The 17373-nt window shown below is 53.9% G+C and overlaps 1 protein-coding gene across 1 annotated transcript; it reads right to left on the minus strand.

The window, feature by feature from the left end:
* Positions 1-9364: 9364 nt before the first annotated feature.
* Positions 9365-12470, minus strand: DUSP1 (dual specificity phosphatase 1). The gene is made up of 4 exons (XM_079772885.1): positions 11849-12470; positions 11461-11606; positions 10885-11104; positions 9365-10409 (listed from the first exon to the last, which is right to left on the minus strand). The coding sequence occupies exons 1-4, from the start codon at positions 12216-12218 to the stop codon at positions 10039-10041; spliced, it is 1107 nt and encodes a 368-aa protein (XP_079629011.1). The 5' UTR covers positions 12219-12470; the 3' UTR covers positions 9365-10038.
* Positions 12471-17373: the final 4903 nt, after the last annotated feature.

The raw sequence follows: 17373 nt of genomic DNA on the forward strand, positions 1-17373 counted from the left end.
GCGCAGGGCCTGGCACCAGTTAGAGCTCAGTAGGGGCTTGTTTCACGACTGGGCTGTGGGCTAGGGCACCCATCTCGACCAGGACCATCTGCCTTCGCCTCTCTAGTGTCATCCACAGTGGATGCCAAACCCCAAACCAGCTGGCTCTGACAACACACACACCACCACCACCACCACCACCACCACCACCATCACCACCACCACCACCACCACCATCACCACCACCACCACCTTGAGACTCTAGCAGGCTGGCATTATCCTAGAATGAGGTCTCAAGACAACCTCCAAGTATTTCATCTATTCAACCGATCAGTTCCCAAACTACACTGAGTGGCCAGATTATGATGGTCTCTGAACACATAATAATCTGGCCACTCAGTGTATATCCTATATAATAAAAGGCTAATATGCAAATTGTCCCCTCAACCAGGAGTTCAACCAGCAGGCAGGCCGGCCAACCGCCCATGTCCCCTGCCCATGGCCAATAGATATATAGATATATAGATATATAGATATATAGATATATAGATATATAGATATATAGATATATAGATATATAGATATATAGATATATAGATATATAGGTATATAGGTATATAGATATATAGATATATAGATATATAGATATATAGATATATAGATATATAGATATATAGATATATAGATATATAGATATATAGATATATAGATATAGATATATACTGAGTGGCCAAATTATTATGCGTTCAGAGATCATAATAATCTGGCCACTCAGTGTATATGCCAAGCTGTGCTTTGGAGACTGGGGACCCAGACATTGAAAAGGCATGAACCTGCCCTCAGGGGTTCACAGTCCGATGTCCTCTCTATCCCCTCCCTCCCTCCTTCCTCCCCACGCCCTCACTCCTAGCCTCCCTGCCTCTGCCCCTTCCATACATACTTATTGGGCAACGACAGACATACAATGACACAGAGTGATGAGTGCCAGGAAGGCGTTGTTGAGCACTCTGAGGGAGAGAACCCCAACGCTCACTAGAGACCGTGGCCTAGGACATTTCCAGAAGACTCAGCATGGATATCCAGGCCTCCTCTAGAGGAGAAGCTGTGAGTCATGGGCCCCAGCGGCCCCACAGACTTCCCCATGAGTCACCCACTGCCCCATTCTTCTCATTAGAGGCACACGCCATGGGGAATTCTCCTTCGGATGGGAGGGGCAAGGATGGGGGAAGTGGTGGGAAAAGGGGGATCAGCGTGGAGTCCCTGAGCAGGCTTACCACCATTGTCCTTTCCAGAATCTCAGCCCTGACCCCAAGAGGAGCCCCGGGATGGCAGGCCTTGGGCCGCCGGGACCCTCATGTTGCTTTCCTGCTTACAAAGTGTGTTTATACACGTTACTTGCACACGACTGTGTGTTACGGGAATGTGTCCAAGGGAAATTGCCTCATGTGGAAGGGAAAGAGGTTGGTTGAGCAGAAAAGAATCACTTCCCCCTCGCTGGAGCCCAGGACCTTCCCCCCAAAAGGGGGGAAATTGTTCCACATCTTCAAAGTGTTTTCATGGATTCATCACATTTCTTGAGTACCCACTACCTGCCAGGCACTGTACTAAGAGCATGAGATCCCCCCATGAACAGGACAGACAAGGTTCCTGCCCTCAAGTCCTATATTCGAGTGGGGATGTAGACCACACGCAAATAACTGTCCGTGGTGAGCAGTGCCATGTTGAGAAATAAAACAGGGAGAAGTGTGGGACAGCCACGGCTGGGGCAGGGTGGCCGCTATTTTAAATGGGTTGGTGGCCAGGGAATGGCCCACTGCTGAGATGACCTTTGAACAGAGAGCAGAAGGAAGGTCAGTCCAGGCAGAGGGGAGAGCATGGGTCCCTGAAGCTAGAGGGAACTTGGCCTGCGCTGGAAAGAGCGATGGGCCAGCTGGGCTGGAAGAGGTGTGTGAGGGGGGAGAGTGGCAGAAAATGTGGTCAGCGACATATCAGCAAGACAAGTCCTGTCAGGTCTGTAGCCTCTGTGAGGACATGGCCTTCTTTTCTGGGGGAGGTGGGAGCGTGGGAGGGTTTGGAGTACCGGAGAAAATGACCTGATGCGTTAGAAGTTTCCCTCCGGGTTTTTAAAAGCCAAGATCCCTTTCCGTCATGGCTGACCACATCATTCAGAACCACCTACTGATGAGGACTAGGAAAGTTGGACCAGATATTTAACAAATATTTCCGTTTGAAGGCATTCAAGCACTGAAAAGGCAGTGGGGAATTATAAAATCAAGACCTGGAAGAAGAAAACCCAGAGCAAGCGCACAGTAGGTGGGGCCTCTTTTCCCCAAAGGGCGTCTGCCTTTTGGGTACCTGAAGGGCATCTGAAATAGGAGACTGGATGGCTAAGAGGTGGAGCAGAGCTTTTAATAGACTCATGAGTCTAATGGGACAGAAAGTAGAGTTCGGGCACACCAAGGGGATCTACTACCTAGGATTTTATGCATAATACCCAAATAAGTAATCCAGACTGAGGTGGGGGTTGGGGGGAGGAGGGCTGGTAAATTCCCAAGCTCTTAGTTGAACCTCCCTAAAGGATACAGCCAAAGCAGTCATCACAGAGCCTAAAGCCCACCTTCAAATCCTCTTAAACCGTCTCAGTGTCTGGTTGGATTAAGGTGACCTGGGATTCCTAGGCCCCCTTGCCACCTGCAATAAAGAAAACCCTCTTTAGAAGAAGATAACACCACCTTAAGGCAAATTATCTCTAAAATTTTTTATGTGCAGCGCCTGACAACCAAAAATAACCAGGCATATGAAGGAATGTGTTTTGTTTTATTACTAGTAAATGATGTTTTAATTTTTAAAAGCAACAAAAACAATGGGCAATAAATACACACACAAGAGGATCCAGATAGCTATTGGTTACAGGCATTAAAATAACTGTTTAATATAAAAAGGATAGAAATGGAGAAATAACTGAGGATTTTTCTAATGAAAGGCATCAGGCCACAGATTCAAAAGCACCACAAATCACAAGCAATATAAATATGAATAAAACTACAAGACACATTCATAATGGCTAAAGAAAAAAATAAAAGACAAAGCAAAAGTTCAAAACAGCCAGAAAATAAAAAATATTACCCTCACAGGGACAGCACTAAGATAGTCAGCTGACTTCTCAAAAGACACAACAGAAGTCAGATACCTTGGAATGTATCTTCAACGTGGTTAGAAAAAATTAGGTTGAAACTGGAATACTTTGCCCAGTGAAAACATTTTTTAATAACACAGGTAAATAAAAACGTGTGTAGGGAAGCAGAAACAGAGGATTTGTCCTATATGCAGTGGTAAAATGACAGCTTTGGCCTCTGAGGGGGCCGGTGCAGGAGCAGAGAGGACGACAGCCAGGAGACTACTGTAGGCGACACATGATGGTAGCTGGACCAGAGAGGCAATTCCAGAAGGGATGAGAAGTAGGTATATTTTGAAAATAGTTATGTTTTGAAACTGAACCTGCCTCAGTTTGCAGCTAAGTTAAATACAGGTTATGAGGAAATGGGAAGAGTGAAGGATGTCTCCAGAGTTTTTTGCCTGAGTTAATGGAAGGATGAAATAGCTGTTAACAACGGTGGGAAGACCGCAGGAGGTGGTTTGGGGGTAAATGAAAGGGTTTTGGAATTGCCAAATTTGGAAGTTTATTGGAACAACAAATGGCTATGCCAAGGAGGCTATTTGGATATACAAGCCTGCAGTTAGGGGAGAGGTCTGGGCTAGAGAATAAAATTTGATAGCTTCCATATACATATGTCCTTTTTTGCATTTTTCCCTTATAAGGGTGGATGATGATAAATCATTAACATGTATGGTTTACCGTGTGTGGAATACTGTGCAAAAACACTTATGTACATTATTTCATTTAATCTTTTTTTTTAATTTAAATTCTTTATCGTTTAAAGTATTACATGGGTCTCCTTTTTCCACCATTGACCTCTCCCCGGCCGCTTCCACCCCGAAACACATGCCCTCACCACTCTACTGCCTGTGTCCATGGGCTATGCTCATTATTTCATTTAATCTTGACTGCTATCTAAAGCAGATACTTTCATCGCTCTCTTCTGGAAGCTGTGAAAACGGAGGCTTTGAAGGGAGAAGTGATCCATCCAGATCACACGGGTCTTAGCTGTCTATCAGTTTTGTCCCAGGCCCTTGGAAGAAGATCTCAGGATTGTCTTTGTGTGATGTGAACATCCACGGAGCACCTTCTAGGGGATTAGGACTTGTCTTTTCTTCAGAAGGCATGCATGAGCACCTGCTGCGCACTAAGCCCTGGGCGGAGTCCCAGGGGCTCAGAGATGCCGACGGGGGGTCCTGACCTAGAGACACTCACCGACAGGTGCCCAGCAGCAGTCCCACAGTCACCGGGCGGGGTCGCAGCCAGGCTGCAGGTCTTTTGTTTGGCCCACACAAACTTTCTGAAATCAGGAGATTTTAAACAAACACACAACTTCCCGGCTTCTTTTAAAAATAGGAGGGACTGGAAACCCTCGGCTTCCAGTTCCACCTTGACTGGCAGCTTCCCTGGGGTGGACTTCCTTGGTCTCCAGGGGCCCGGCTCTCAACGAGGTGACCTGGTTGGTCCAGGAGGTGGCTGACTTTCATTCCCTTGGGTTCGGCAGTGGGATGTCGCCACATGCACAGACAAGGAAGTCTTCATGGTCAAAGCCGGCTTCACTGATTGGCTCATGTTTAAGCCACAGGAATAGCTCGTACAAAAGGAAGGGTAGCAAGAGAGAGCGTATTGTACTCTGACAACGGCAAGTCTCGACGTGCACGAAGGACAGCAGTGGTGACAGGGAGAATGATGCTGGAAAGGACGGCCGTGGTCACATCCTGGAGGGCCTTGGATTACGTGCCTGAGTGGGTCTGGTCTGGAGAGTGTAACAAGTTCACAGAAACACACACGCGCACACACACGCACGCACACACACACACACAGGTTGGAAGAGGTATATATTGTTTTGCAAATCAAAGGTACGCTTTGTTGAATGAATGAATATATGAATACATGAATGAATACACAAAGAATGAAGAAGGAGGCAGCCAACCACAAGTGTCCATTGATGAAGCTTTTACACCTGAATGTGGCAGTGTGGCACACAACCAAGGACTGCCCAGAGTTGGGGTGAAGGGTGGGCTGGGTGGGTGGGTGTCTGTGATGGGCCATTTGTGGAGCGAGCAGTAGCATCTCCATTACACCAACCCACCTTCCAAAGGTCCAGGACCCCTGGCTGCCCTTCCCCAGAACGTGTCTCATTTCCTCTCCCTTCTGTTTCCCTGGACCAGCCCTGATGAAGTGCAGACATTCCAGAGCCTTCCCAGGTGTGGGTGAGGAGGGGGCTTAGCGCTGACGGTGGGCAGGAGAGGACAGATGGTCACTGCAGGTGCTTCTTACAGAAAACTGAGGCCGACACAGGAGCTCACCTTGGGGCAGGGCTGGTGGTCTCCAAACACAGGCTATACTACCCAGCACAGCTCGGCCCACAGCAGCGCAGGCCTGGGGTGTGTGTCAGGATGGAGCAAGGCAACCCACTTCTCCAGGGGGGAGGGGCGCTGTTGCTCAAGGGACCCGCTGAGTCACAAGAGGACAATGAGCCTTTCCAAGCCTCTCTGAGGTGCTCAGAGGTGACCTCCTTTCATTTAATCCTTCAAGAGCCTTTAAAGGTCAGAGGTTACTGACTCATGTTTAAACGGAGGTTTAAAGAGTTTGGGAGCTTACAGTAAGTCTCACAGCTACGAAGTGGTAGTGGCAGGACCTGAACTAAGGAGGACCTGAACTCAGGTCTAGCTGACCCCGAGTCAAGTGCTCTACCCACCAATCCACAGATCCCTCCCACACCCCAGGTCTTTGCGGCCTGCCTCGCCTGGATCCCTCTTCCCGAGTCCCCCCTTGGCCCTGGCGGGGCAGCTCAGCTGCTTGGACCGTCCTCCCTACAGGCCAAGCTTGGGGATTTGATTCTAGTCAGGGCACATACAACGAATACAGAGACAGGTGGAACAACAAATCGATGTCTCTCTCTCTCCCCCTTCCTCTCTCAGATCCGCCCATCAATCAATCAACGTTAAAAATAAAGAGCCCCCCCTTTATATTATCCCACCTTTAGAGTCTTCATCCTTATTTCTTGACTTATTTATACGCCCTCCCCCACCCCAAGGTTAGCTACTGGAGTAGGAACTTTGCTTTGCACTTAAGCACCCCGGGCCTATAGACAGTCAGTGAATATCTGATGAATGAATGTAGGAGTGAATGAACGGGCCTGATGTTCAGCTTCAAAAGCCACAGTCCCGCAAAGCGTGGGGGCTTGGAGGGACGTTCCTCAGCAGAGCAGTAGTTGTTAGCCTTTGTTCTCAGAAGAGAGGGGCGCAGACGCGGGTCTGGCCCCAGAGGGTGTTCTCCCACAGGCCTGCCCTGCAGAGTCCCAGGGAAGTCCCCAGAAGTGGGCAGCCCTCCCACCTGCTCCCCAGAAGGTGACCTGCAGAGAAAACCAGCGCTGGATGACCTGGACCCAGGGGCCGGGCTGGGGGCAGGTGTTGGGGGGGCAGCAGTGGGGGGGCAGCCTGGAGCATGGGGCGGGGCTGCCGCTCGGCTTTGTTTGCCTCTGTGCATGGCAACCAGAAACCACCGCGGCCAGCACTTCTGCAGAACCCGTCCTCCCTCCCGGCATTTTAATCTCCCCTAAACTGATTTGTCAGCAGCAGGAAGTGACATGACAGCTTTCCTCACAAAAGGGAAACTCCTCCGCGTTACCATGGGGATGGAACCCACTGCATAATCACAGATTTATATCATCTTAAAGGTGTACGTACACACAAGGATGGTATCCTCCGTGGGCGGGGGCGGGAGGGAGGGAAATAGACGCTGGAGGCTGCAAGTTCAAGGCAAATTAGCCCCAATTTGCAAAATTCCAAGGAAAGGAGAGGGTGCTGTGGAGGCGTTTGGGGTTGGAAGTACCCTAATGGGATAATGGGTGCCTGGAAACCACAGAAAAGCATTTTGCATTGATGCATTTTCCATGTCCTCGAATTTGAGGGCTGAGCGGAGCTTTACCTATTAAACCCAGTGCATCCTGGTCATTTTATGGGGAGGAAAACTGAGCCCCGAGCTCGCAGCCGGTCCGGTCGCTAGGAGCCGGGAAAGGGATCTAGGTGTCTCTCCAGGGCCCACTCCTTGCCAGGGACTTACATTCATGAGGCCTACTCCTCCTCGCGAGCGAGCTGGCTTTATTCTCTTCATTTTACGGATGAGAAAACGGAGGCCCAAACGCATAAATAGATTTCCCACCCCAAAGTTACACGTGAAGACCAGGGGGATGTCTGGTTGGCTACAAAGCTCATCTTTCCCCTCTCCCTTAAGCTGTCTTCTGGACTGAACGTGGACGTGGGTCCCCAGTCTTCTCACAGACCCACGTTCCAGTCTCTGCAGTACCCTGTACTTGCTGCAGGGCCTTGAACTAGAATTCAAGGGCTGTGCTCGCCCTCTCTGAGCCTCAGCTTCCTCCTCTGTACAATGGGTGCTGCTGTGAAAGGTTTAATGGAAAGGTGTGCAAAGCAGTTAGCCCAGGGGCTGGCACGCAGCGCCAGCTCTAAAATAGACAGCTGTTATCACATTATCAGTATTAAATGATTGAGTTGTCTCAAATGTTTTAATAATACACAAGCATCTTTTTCTTTTCTTTTTCTTCACTGAGGTACATTGCCCCCCTAAGAAAAGCAGTTTCAGGCCCAAAGTGACATTTTCTGGAGGGCCTGAAGACCGGGAAGCAGATCTACCCGGAAGGGGCTTGTCACCCCGGCTCTCCTGGGGTGGTGGGAGGTGGGGTGCCTTGTGCTGGGAGAAGTGAGTGAACTGTTTTCACTGGAGGCTCCCTTAGGCAGCCGCTGTATTTTTCCACTGCATGGATCCCGGTGGAGATTAATTTTGGTTTAACCAGCGCCTGCCAAGCAGAAAGTGATGGCCCGAGCCCACGGGGAAGTCAGCCATGGCATCTGCCACGGACTCGGAGCCGCTGGTATATTTCCACGAAGGGACATATTGGCAACAGTCAATTTCTAGAGTTTGATAAAAACACTGGATAAGGTTTGTTTTGAGAGGCGTGAACACTCTTGAAATCGGAAGCCCAGCCGAGGAAATGAGCTTGCCGGCCCAGAGTAAGTTCTTAGAACTTCAGGGAACACGGGGATCTCTGGGGGCCTGGGAATCGGGTGGCAGGTGGTAAACTGATGGGGAAAGGTCCAGGGGGCGGGGGGGGGGGGGGCTCACCCTGCACCAGCACCACTGCGCAGGGGGCCACTGGACAAGTCGAGGAAATTTCCTTTCCTGCTGCCTACAACGCTTGGTCCAGAAACAAGTGGTGGGGGCAGGAGCTAAGGCGTCAGTGAGCCAGGAAGTTCGCTGCTATTTAATTCAACATTATAGACTGGATCCTGGGTTAGTGGTCGATTACACCTTCTCTGATTTGGCCTGTTTGGCAAGAGAGAGTAAAAATCCAGAATGTTGCCCTAGAGCAAGTTGGATTTAATAGCCTGGCTTCTTCAACACAATTATGAAATCCGAGCAAGTGGCCTGGAGGAGCCACCGAACATGCTATGTACCCGGGCCGGGGTTCCGGGGCGGGTAAGCTCCAGAGCCTTCGTGATGTCAGGTGGGGGCGGGGACTTCAGGCCATTTGTTTATGTTGTATTTGCTTATAGTGCTTGGGTTTTGAACCACCTGAGGTATTATTTTCACAATAAAGGTCTTTTCAAAGGCAGAAACGAGAGCACGTGAGAGAGGTAAGTGCAAAGCACACGGAATTAGAAAACAAAACAGATGTAGGTCCAATTCCCTGACTCCCCGCCACTTAGCTAGGCTGCGTCTCAGCATCTTTCCAACGATTTGGCTGGTTGGTTTTGCAGGGAGCACATTCTGCCTTGCATGTAGCAGGAACACATTTATTTATGTGAAGTGTTTGGAAAACTTATCACCCTCCTAACTAGCACAGCCCCGAGAGAAGGGAGGCCTGTTCTATGACCTTGGAGAAGGTAGTCAATGAGAAAGCAACCCAAGCAAATGGCCAGCTCTTTTCAGCGCTGGCTCTGGGGACACAGGCCCCCTGGGTGGCATGGTAGGGGATCTACGGAGGGACACTGGAACCCAGCAGTTCAGCTACAGCACCTGGTTTTTCATGATCGATCCCACTTCTCTACCTACCTGACCACTCCCGTTATCTCGTGGGACTGAGGCCACCAAGGAGTGTGGCATCAGATCCCAACGTGCATTCCGGAGGCCCCTGCGGATTCGCCCCTATTTCTTCACTAGCGGGACAGGGGTCGGGGGCTGCCCAAGAAAGCAAGCACGTGAGCGTTCAATAGAAATGCCATAATTTATTCTGTTGTATAAAAAAAAAAGTCATCCTTGTGTAACAAAATGTCTTCTCAGAAGAAGAAATATATTATTTCAGGTCATAAATAATCAGCAAACAGACAACTGTTGGCAACTGAAAACAACAACACTGGCGCCTTCTTCCCGCCAGTGCCGAGGACAAGCCTGCTCGGGCCGTATGTACAGGACGTGACAGTACTCAACACAAAAACTGAGGTATTTGGTTCTTCTAGGAGGCGACACTGACCGCTGTGAGGGCGGGCCGCCCACACAAAAATAAATAAGGTATATTCGCATATGCATGTGTCGTCAGGAATGGTAACACTGGTACGTATGTCAAGCATGAAGCGTCTACAGAAAAACGGGGGCAAGCGAAAAGAAATCGGCTCGCGCACGGAGTCCTTTCTCTTCCGCCCCTGTGTCGGGGGGACTCGATGTACCCACGATACGTTGGTCCCGAACGTGCCGAGTCCAGCAATCGCCTTGGTGCTCAGCCATCGCTGCGACTGCTTGGGAACCCGGTGGAACTCGGGGGGAATTAATAAATAAATAAGGACCAGCCCTCAGGAGCCCCTCCCTGGAGTCACTGTCTTTTCCCTCGAGGAGGAAGGAGCCTGGAGTCCCGGTGGGTGGTGGCGGTCGCCTCCCGTGGCCGTTCAGCAGCTGGGAGAGGTCGTAATGGGGCTCTGAAGGTAGCTCAGCGCACTGTTCGTGGAGTGGACGGGGATGGAGACGGGGAAGTTGAAGACGGTGGTGGTGGAGGTGCCCCGGTCCAGCACGGACATGGCGGGGCTCCCCGCCTCTGCCGAGCAGTGGGGGGCCAGGACCTGGGACTCAAACTGCAGCAGCTGGCCCATGAAGCTGAAGTTGGGGGAGATGATGCTCCTCCGCTGCTTCACAAACTCAAAGGCCTCGTCCAGCTTGACCCGGTTAGTCCGCATGAGGTACGCGAGGCAGATGGTGGCCGAGCGGGAAATGCCCGCCTGGCAGTGGACAAACACCCTCCCTCCGGCGTTCTTGATGGAGTCTGCAAAACAAAGGGGGGCTGGTTACCCGAGAGCTCCAGAGCACGGCCCTGGCCCCAGGCACCGGGTGCCTAAGAAACAGCATGCGTGTCCCGTGCAGAGATGCTCAACATGGACTCCTGCATCACCGAGACACTGTCCGTGGACTGAGACACTGTCCGGGGATTTAGACACTGTCCGTGGAGGCCATAAAGCCACTGTGCAAAGCACAGCGTTTAAACCTGGACTGGCCATCCACTAACCAAATGGATGTTGGGCAAATCAACTCAACTTTCTAAGCCTCAGGCTTGCTCCTTTGAAAAGTGGGACATCAAACCCGCAAGTTTGCAGGGATGTTACCCACACCAGACTGCGATTTACTGTCTGGAGGAAGGCGTAGGTAGAAGACTGTCACTCAGGCCCCTGCCGTCGTGTTTGGGCTCAGTGGCTAAGCCGGGGGGCGTGAGGCAGGAAGTCTCAGGCATCCGCTCCATTTACCTATGAAGTCAATGGCCTCGTTGAACCAGGAGCTGATGTCCGCCTTGTGGTTGTCTTCCACGGGGATGCTTTTGTACTGGTAGTGACCCTCGAAATGGTTGGGACAATTGGCGGAGACGTTGATCAAGGCAGTGATGCCCAAGGCGTCCAGCATGTCCTTGCGGGAAGCATGGTAGGCACTGCCCAGGTACAGAAAGGGCAGGATCTCCACTGGGCCACCCTGGAATCCAAAAATATCCAACACTTGTCAAGCTCTGCTCAAAGTCAACGCCGGTGCCCACACCCACAAAACTCCCTGCTGGAAGTCCGTTTCAGATCCCGGGTGAACTTTCTCAGCACTGTTGTTGGGGTATAAATAGGTAGGGGACTAAACCCATTTGCCTGGGCACGGCCCGTGGTCATTTCTGTGGTGCCAGTCTTAGAGGCTCGGCTCATCAGAGCACTTGACCGTGGGATAAATAATACCCCCGCCGTCCTCAACAACAATGCGGGTCACTTTCTATATTCTCACTAGCACTGCTCTCCCAGGCCCGTCAGCTGTCCCTTCTCCCCCCTCTGGCACGGCCCCCTACTAACCTGATCGTAGAGTGGGGTGCTGCAGGAACTGCACCCCGATTCGGCGCTGTCAGGGACGTTAGTACTCAGGGGAAGGCTGAGCCCCATGGGGGTCGACTGTTTGCTGCACAGCTCCGGGCAGGAAGCTGAAAACGCTTCGTATCCTCCTGGGAACACAGAGACACGTTTCCCATTAGTACCGCTGGGACTGGGCCCTCCACACAAGCCCCCACCCACCAGGGCTGGAAGTTTACCCCGAATCATTGTTCTGGCGCCAAACAAAGCCAATGACAAGCCCCCAGAACACTGCTCCAGCTGCGGCAGGAGCTGAGGGCCAGTCCTCTCCCCCACCCCCACCCCCACCCCCACCAGCGCCCCGGCAGAGCCCCGAGTCTCCCCGAGGCCGTACCTTTGAGGAAGAAGACTTGCGCGGCGGCGCGCGCCTCGCGGCTGAGCGCGCCCGCGGCCAGGGCCAGGGTGCCGTCGCGCTTGGCGGCGTCCAGGGCGGCGCTGCGCTCGTCCAGCAGCACCACGGCGTGGTAGGCGCCGGCCAGCAGGCGGCCGCGCAGCTCGGCGTTGGGCACGATGTGCTCCAGGCCCATGGCGCCCTTGGCGCGGCGCCGCACGATGGTGCTGAAGCGCACGTTGACCGAGCCGGCGATGTGGCCCGCGTTGAAGGCGAAGAAGGAGCGGCAGTCCAGCAGCAGGCACTGCGCCGCGCGCTCCCGCAGCAGCGCCCGCAGGTCGCCGGCGTCCAGCGAGCCCACCTCCATGACCATGGCCGGCCCCAGCGCCCCCAGCGTGCGGCTCTTCCTGTGCTCTTTGTCCTCGGAGCCAAGGGCGGGGAGGCGGTGGCTTTCGAGGTGAGGTCCGACCCCGGTGACTTTCTTTGCGCGGAACCCAAACCTGCCTTTGGACCGAGCGCGGGGCTGTGGCGCGGGTTGTCTGGACGCTGCCCCTGGCTCCTGCCCCTCTAGTCCCGGTCGTACCTCCTGCCCCGGCGTCCGCAGCGAGCGGGGCCCGCGGAGAGCTCTTATAACTCGCCGCTCCGGGGAGGAGCCGAGCGGGCGCGGAGGGGGAGGGGGTTTGTTTATTTGAATGGGCGTCACGTGGCCTGGTGGTGACGTCACCGCCCTGCCCAGCTTGGCGCCGGCGGAGCCAGAGGCGAAGACGTCATCGGCCTCGGAGCGAGATCCGCTGGCTGCGCGCTGGCCCGGGCCCCGGCCCCCCGCCCGCCGGCCGGCCCGCTCCTGGCGGGTCCCCGGGGACCTGGCCCGCGCCGCTCCGGGCGCAGCGGCGAGGAGAGGAGGAGGGCGTGCAGCCAGCCAAGGGCAGGCGGGGAGCGAGCGGCTAGGAGAGGGCGGGTGAGGGGGGCGTGCCACTGGCCCCCTCCCGCGCCCCCGCCTTCTCCCCTCCTCCCCTCCCCCTCCCCCCTCCCTCCTCTCCCCTCCCCCTCCCACCTATACCCTCCCCCTCCCTCCCCCACCTATACCCTCCCCCTCCCCCTCCCACCTATACCCTCCCCCTCCCTCCCTTCCCCCTCCCCCCTTCCCTCTCTTCTCCCCTCCCCCCGCCCAGCCGCGTCCGGAGCGGAAAGGGGCTCCCTGCGCTGTTGCTACGCGTCGCCCCTTTCTCTCATTTCCTCGTCCCCCGCGCGGGGTAGAGGCCCAAGGAGAAGCGTTTTACTTGCCCGGCATCACATTGGGGGTGGGGGGGGAGGTGAACTTGTCCATAGTGTTCCTACCAAGAACCAGAGAGTTGAGTTGGGGTGGAGGAGTTCAGGAAAATGTTTTCCTGTTTCCCAGACTTTCCTGTGACTTAAAAAAAAATTACATTTCATAAGTTAAATGCCTTCCAATCAGACCCCTGGTGGAAAAAATGTCCTTCCTGGTGAGGGGTCGCAAGGCGCTCCTGTGGATTGAGGGGTTCGGCGGTTTAGGGGGAGGTGGTAGCGCCCCCCAGGGGCCACCAGGCACGTTTCTGGTCGCGATTGCTTTAGACCAGTGGTCGGCAAACGCGAGTCAACAGAGCGGCCAACCGCGGCTCGGGAGCCGCAGTTTGCCGACCACTGCTTTAAACCAATGGAGCTGCCCCACCTCTATTCGGTGAGTGTGTGCCGATTGGGAGCCTACTGAGCTCCGGGCTGGGGGACGCCACCCAGGCGCAGGAGCCCACCCTGACCCCCTGACACTCGCCACCTGTGTGGGCTGAATTCGAAACCCAACCCTAAGGCGCTTAAGGAGGGATCCCAGGACCTGGACAAACATCGGGGAAGACCCCACTGGGTCCCCGTGCCCTGAGCCCCTAGTTAGACACCCCCCCCCCCCCCCGCCCCCAGCTGTGGAGTCCCATGCGGCGGCGGCACCGACTTGCTAGGTACACAAACATACACATTGCGCCACCGGGGCCGGGGCCGAGTCAGGAACATTCTGCGGTTTGGTGTCTTCCCTTCTGCTCCGGGGAGGGGGGTTTCACGGCACCCTATGTCGTGGATCCGTGATGGTATCACAGAGGCGACTTCTGCATTTGCCGCGCTTACCCTGTGTTTACACATGCTCACACTTGCTGCCTAAGTTCTAGAAAGATTCAGGGCTGAGTGCTGCTTTTTTTTTTTTAATGGCGTTTTCTACCTTCAGATGAATATTGGCCGAGGGCAGCAAAGAGGTCCTCAGAAAATGGCAACACCCACCCTGTATCTTAAAAAAAAAAAAAAAAAGAAAAAGAAAAAAATTGTTTTGTTTATACTACTTATTCAACTGAGGAACTGTGCATATTTTTTGCATTGAATCATAAAATGTTACAGCTGCTGACCTTTCACAGCATACCAATTTGATGTGCCCCGTTTTCTTTTACCAAGAGCATTTATTATACCTCCCCCTACCTACATTTTTAAAAAAGAAAACTTTTGAAAATTAAAAAAGAAAAGTGTCTGCTCAGCACTGTGGGTTTCCCCTCTTTATCCCTTTCTGGAAGGAGCGTAGACTGAACCCCATGTGGTCATTTTGCTGCTGCCTGATCCAACGTGAATCTCTTTCCGCAGCTGAGCCTCTGAGTGCACATCTGTACAATGGGCTCACACTGCCTGCTTTGTGGATGGTTGGAGGCCCAGGTGGGAGATGGTGGGTGTAAGGAGCCCAGCCCCCACTGCCCCCCTTTCTCCTGTGAGTCACTACCTGTCTTCCAGCACAGCAGGCCTTTCATTTCCATGCCTCTGTGTGTTTTGGGCTCTGGCACCAGAACCTGGAGAGAAGGTCCCCACAAGACACCAGAAGGTGTGGTAGGGACAGAGGCTCAGCTCCGGGAAAGGTCCCTCCTTCAGACCAACTAACACACAATGGCTTGGGTCAGGGAGTCTGGTGGCAAACGTGTAGCCACCGAGTCCAGGCATCGGAGATGCTGCTTCTTGCTGGAGGTGGAGTCCAAGAGGGGCCCCACATATCTCCTCTGCGGTAACTGCAGAAGGAGCGCGAGGGGCTGGAGTTGTGGGCCACCAAGGAGGCTGAGTCCGTGGAAAGAACTGGACTCTCCAATGTTAGATGTGTGTAGCAATAAACCTGGGGCCTTGTGGGGTCGGGGGACAGGCTTGAGCTCAGAAGGCCTGGCCTGGACTCCCCACCTCAATGTGGGGCCTTGAGGAAGTCACGTGCCCCACTGAGCCTCCACTCCCTCTCTCCGGAGATGGCGATAGTAACGCGCCCCTCCGGGGGCTGTGGGAAGACCCGGGGTAGCTGGGGTTGGCATTACTAGACAGTTGCTGTCCCAATCCTGCCCTTCAAGTCAGCTTTGGATCTGTCCCGGGGTCACAGGAGGAGGAAGGCGCTCTCACAGGGGACAGGAAGTGGCCCCAGCTCACTGTCTGCTCTGTGACCTTGGGCAGGAGGCTTTGCAGTTCTGAGCCCCGGTTTCCCCCATGTGTAACCTGGGAATACCATCCGTGCTGGACTGAGACCCCATGTGAGGAAGGGCCTGGCGGGGGGGTGCTCCGGAGAGGGCTCTGGCTCCCACAGTCGTGTTCTTTCAGAACCCCCAGCTCTTTCACTGCCCACCCCCCCATTCCCCCGTGCTGTATGGTGGTGCCTCCCTCTGCTCAGGACCCTCCATGACTTCCCTTTTCCCACAGCCTACCACCACTAGGCCTCGCCCAGCCAGCCAGCCCCCCCCACCCCCCCACCCCCAACTATTGCCATCAACGCTCTGCTGTTCGCTAGGCACACTCTGTGGGCCCATGTTCCCAGTCTGCTTCTCATCCTGTCCCACCCACACCTCTGCTCACGCTGCTCCCCTCTCCCCTGTCAGGGTGCCGGCCCCGCTGAGCTTGGTCAGGGTCTGTCCTCATCCTCGCAGACCCAGCCAAAGCAGCCCTCACCCGCAGCCTTTCCTGACGGCTCCAACTTCTCTGCCCCCGGGCGGGCCCTGGAGACTTGGTCCCAACATTCCGATGGTATCAGCTCCCTCAGGTCCTGTCTTCCCCTCCCTGAGTTGCTTGAGGGCAGGGTGAGGTTTTCACCTCTTGGACCACCCCACCCTCCTACCTTGGGTGCAGCCCTGGCACACAGTAGGCCCACAATTTGCCCACATGGTGGGAGAATTTTTTCAAAGTGCGCCGTTGGGAAGTATCAGAAGAGGACAGAAATGCCTCTCTGCCTCCTCCCTGCATTGTAGGCATCATCTCAGGAACGAGTCACGACGGGATTATGAACAATCCTGGTGGGATTATGGACAATCCTGGGAGGGGGTCCTTATCCCCATTTCACAGGCCAGGAGGCGGGCTCAGGGAGGGGAGGTCACACAGCTGGTACTCGTCACATGCAGGTCCAGACCCCGGGCCTGTCTGACAGGGAGATGGAGTGGACCCAGCCATCCTGCTGTAGCAGCTTCAGCCAGCCGAGGCCTCTGCACCCCAGCCAGTCTCTGACCCCCAGCCTGTCCAGAGCTCTGCTCTCAGGGCAGAGTGGCCCCTGGCATCAGCCTTGGAAGGCGCCTGAGCTTCCTGGGACCCCCCTCAGAGGGTCAGGAAGGACAGCAGGCCCTAGGGTCCCTGCTGCCTCTCCGAAGTCGCTCGGTGCTTGGGATTTGGGAGAGCCACAGGCAGGGAGACTCGGCAGCCACTGGCGCATCCTGAGGGGCTGGCAAGGGTGACTTCACCTCCACACCCAGGCAGTTAGGCCGAAGCCAGCGGTGGTTGCACAATCCTTACCAACAGATCTCCCGGGAGGGCCTGTATCATCTTGGCAGGCCGCTCGTTTGAGACGAGGGCCCAGAGAGGTTAGGCAACCTATCCAAAGTCACACAGTGTTCCGAACGTTGGGATTCTAGCCAGGGTTGTGGTGAGCTGTATGTTTGAACCCTTAAGCGTTCATCTCTAGAGGGTGGGGCTACTTTCATTTTCTTCCTTATAACTGTATGGTTTGAATTTTTCAACACAAATGTGGGACGTGTGTACTCAGGAACAGAAGTTTGAAATATTAACAGGCAACCACATTCAAGCTAAAATATATTTATGTTTAGGGTAACTTAGGTTACAGCGTTAGACTGCGTGGGTTAGAATCCCCGCTCCAGCACTCGCCTGCTGAGTGTCCTCGGGCGAGTTACTTTATCTCTCTTGACACTCGGTTTCCTCACGTGTAAAATGAGGCTAATTACAGGCACATTTTTTTCATATTTTAACATTCCTCGAAGTGGAATATCATGGTTAATGGTCAGCTTGTATCTTTCTTAATGGTGCCTATGTTAGAATTGCTGCCATCTTTAATCCAGTAGAATATAGGAATGTAAACAAGTTTAAGATGGACAGGAATTAAAACTCTGCAGTCACTCAACGTTCTGGCAGGGGACAGATTGGTAATAAACAGTGGGACAGTAATCACCTAAGACAGTGGTCGGCAAACCGCGGCTCGCGAGCCACATGCGGCTCTTTGGCCCCTTGAGTGTGGC

The sequence above is a fragment of the Cnephaeus nilssonii genome, assembly GCF_951640355.1.
Source record: "Cnephaeus nilssonii genome assembly, chromosome: 5".
Lineage (NCBI taxonomy): Eukaryota > Metazoa > Chordata > Mammalia > Chiroptera > Vespertilionidae > Cnephaeus > Cnephaeus nilssonii.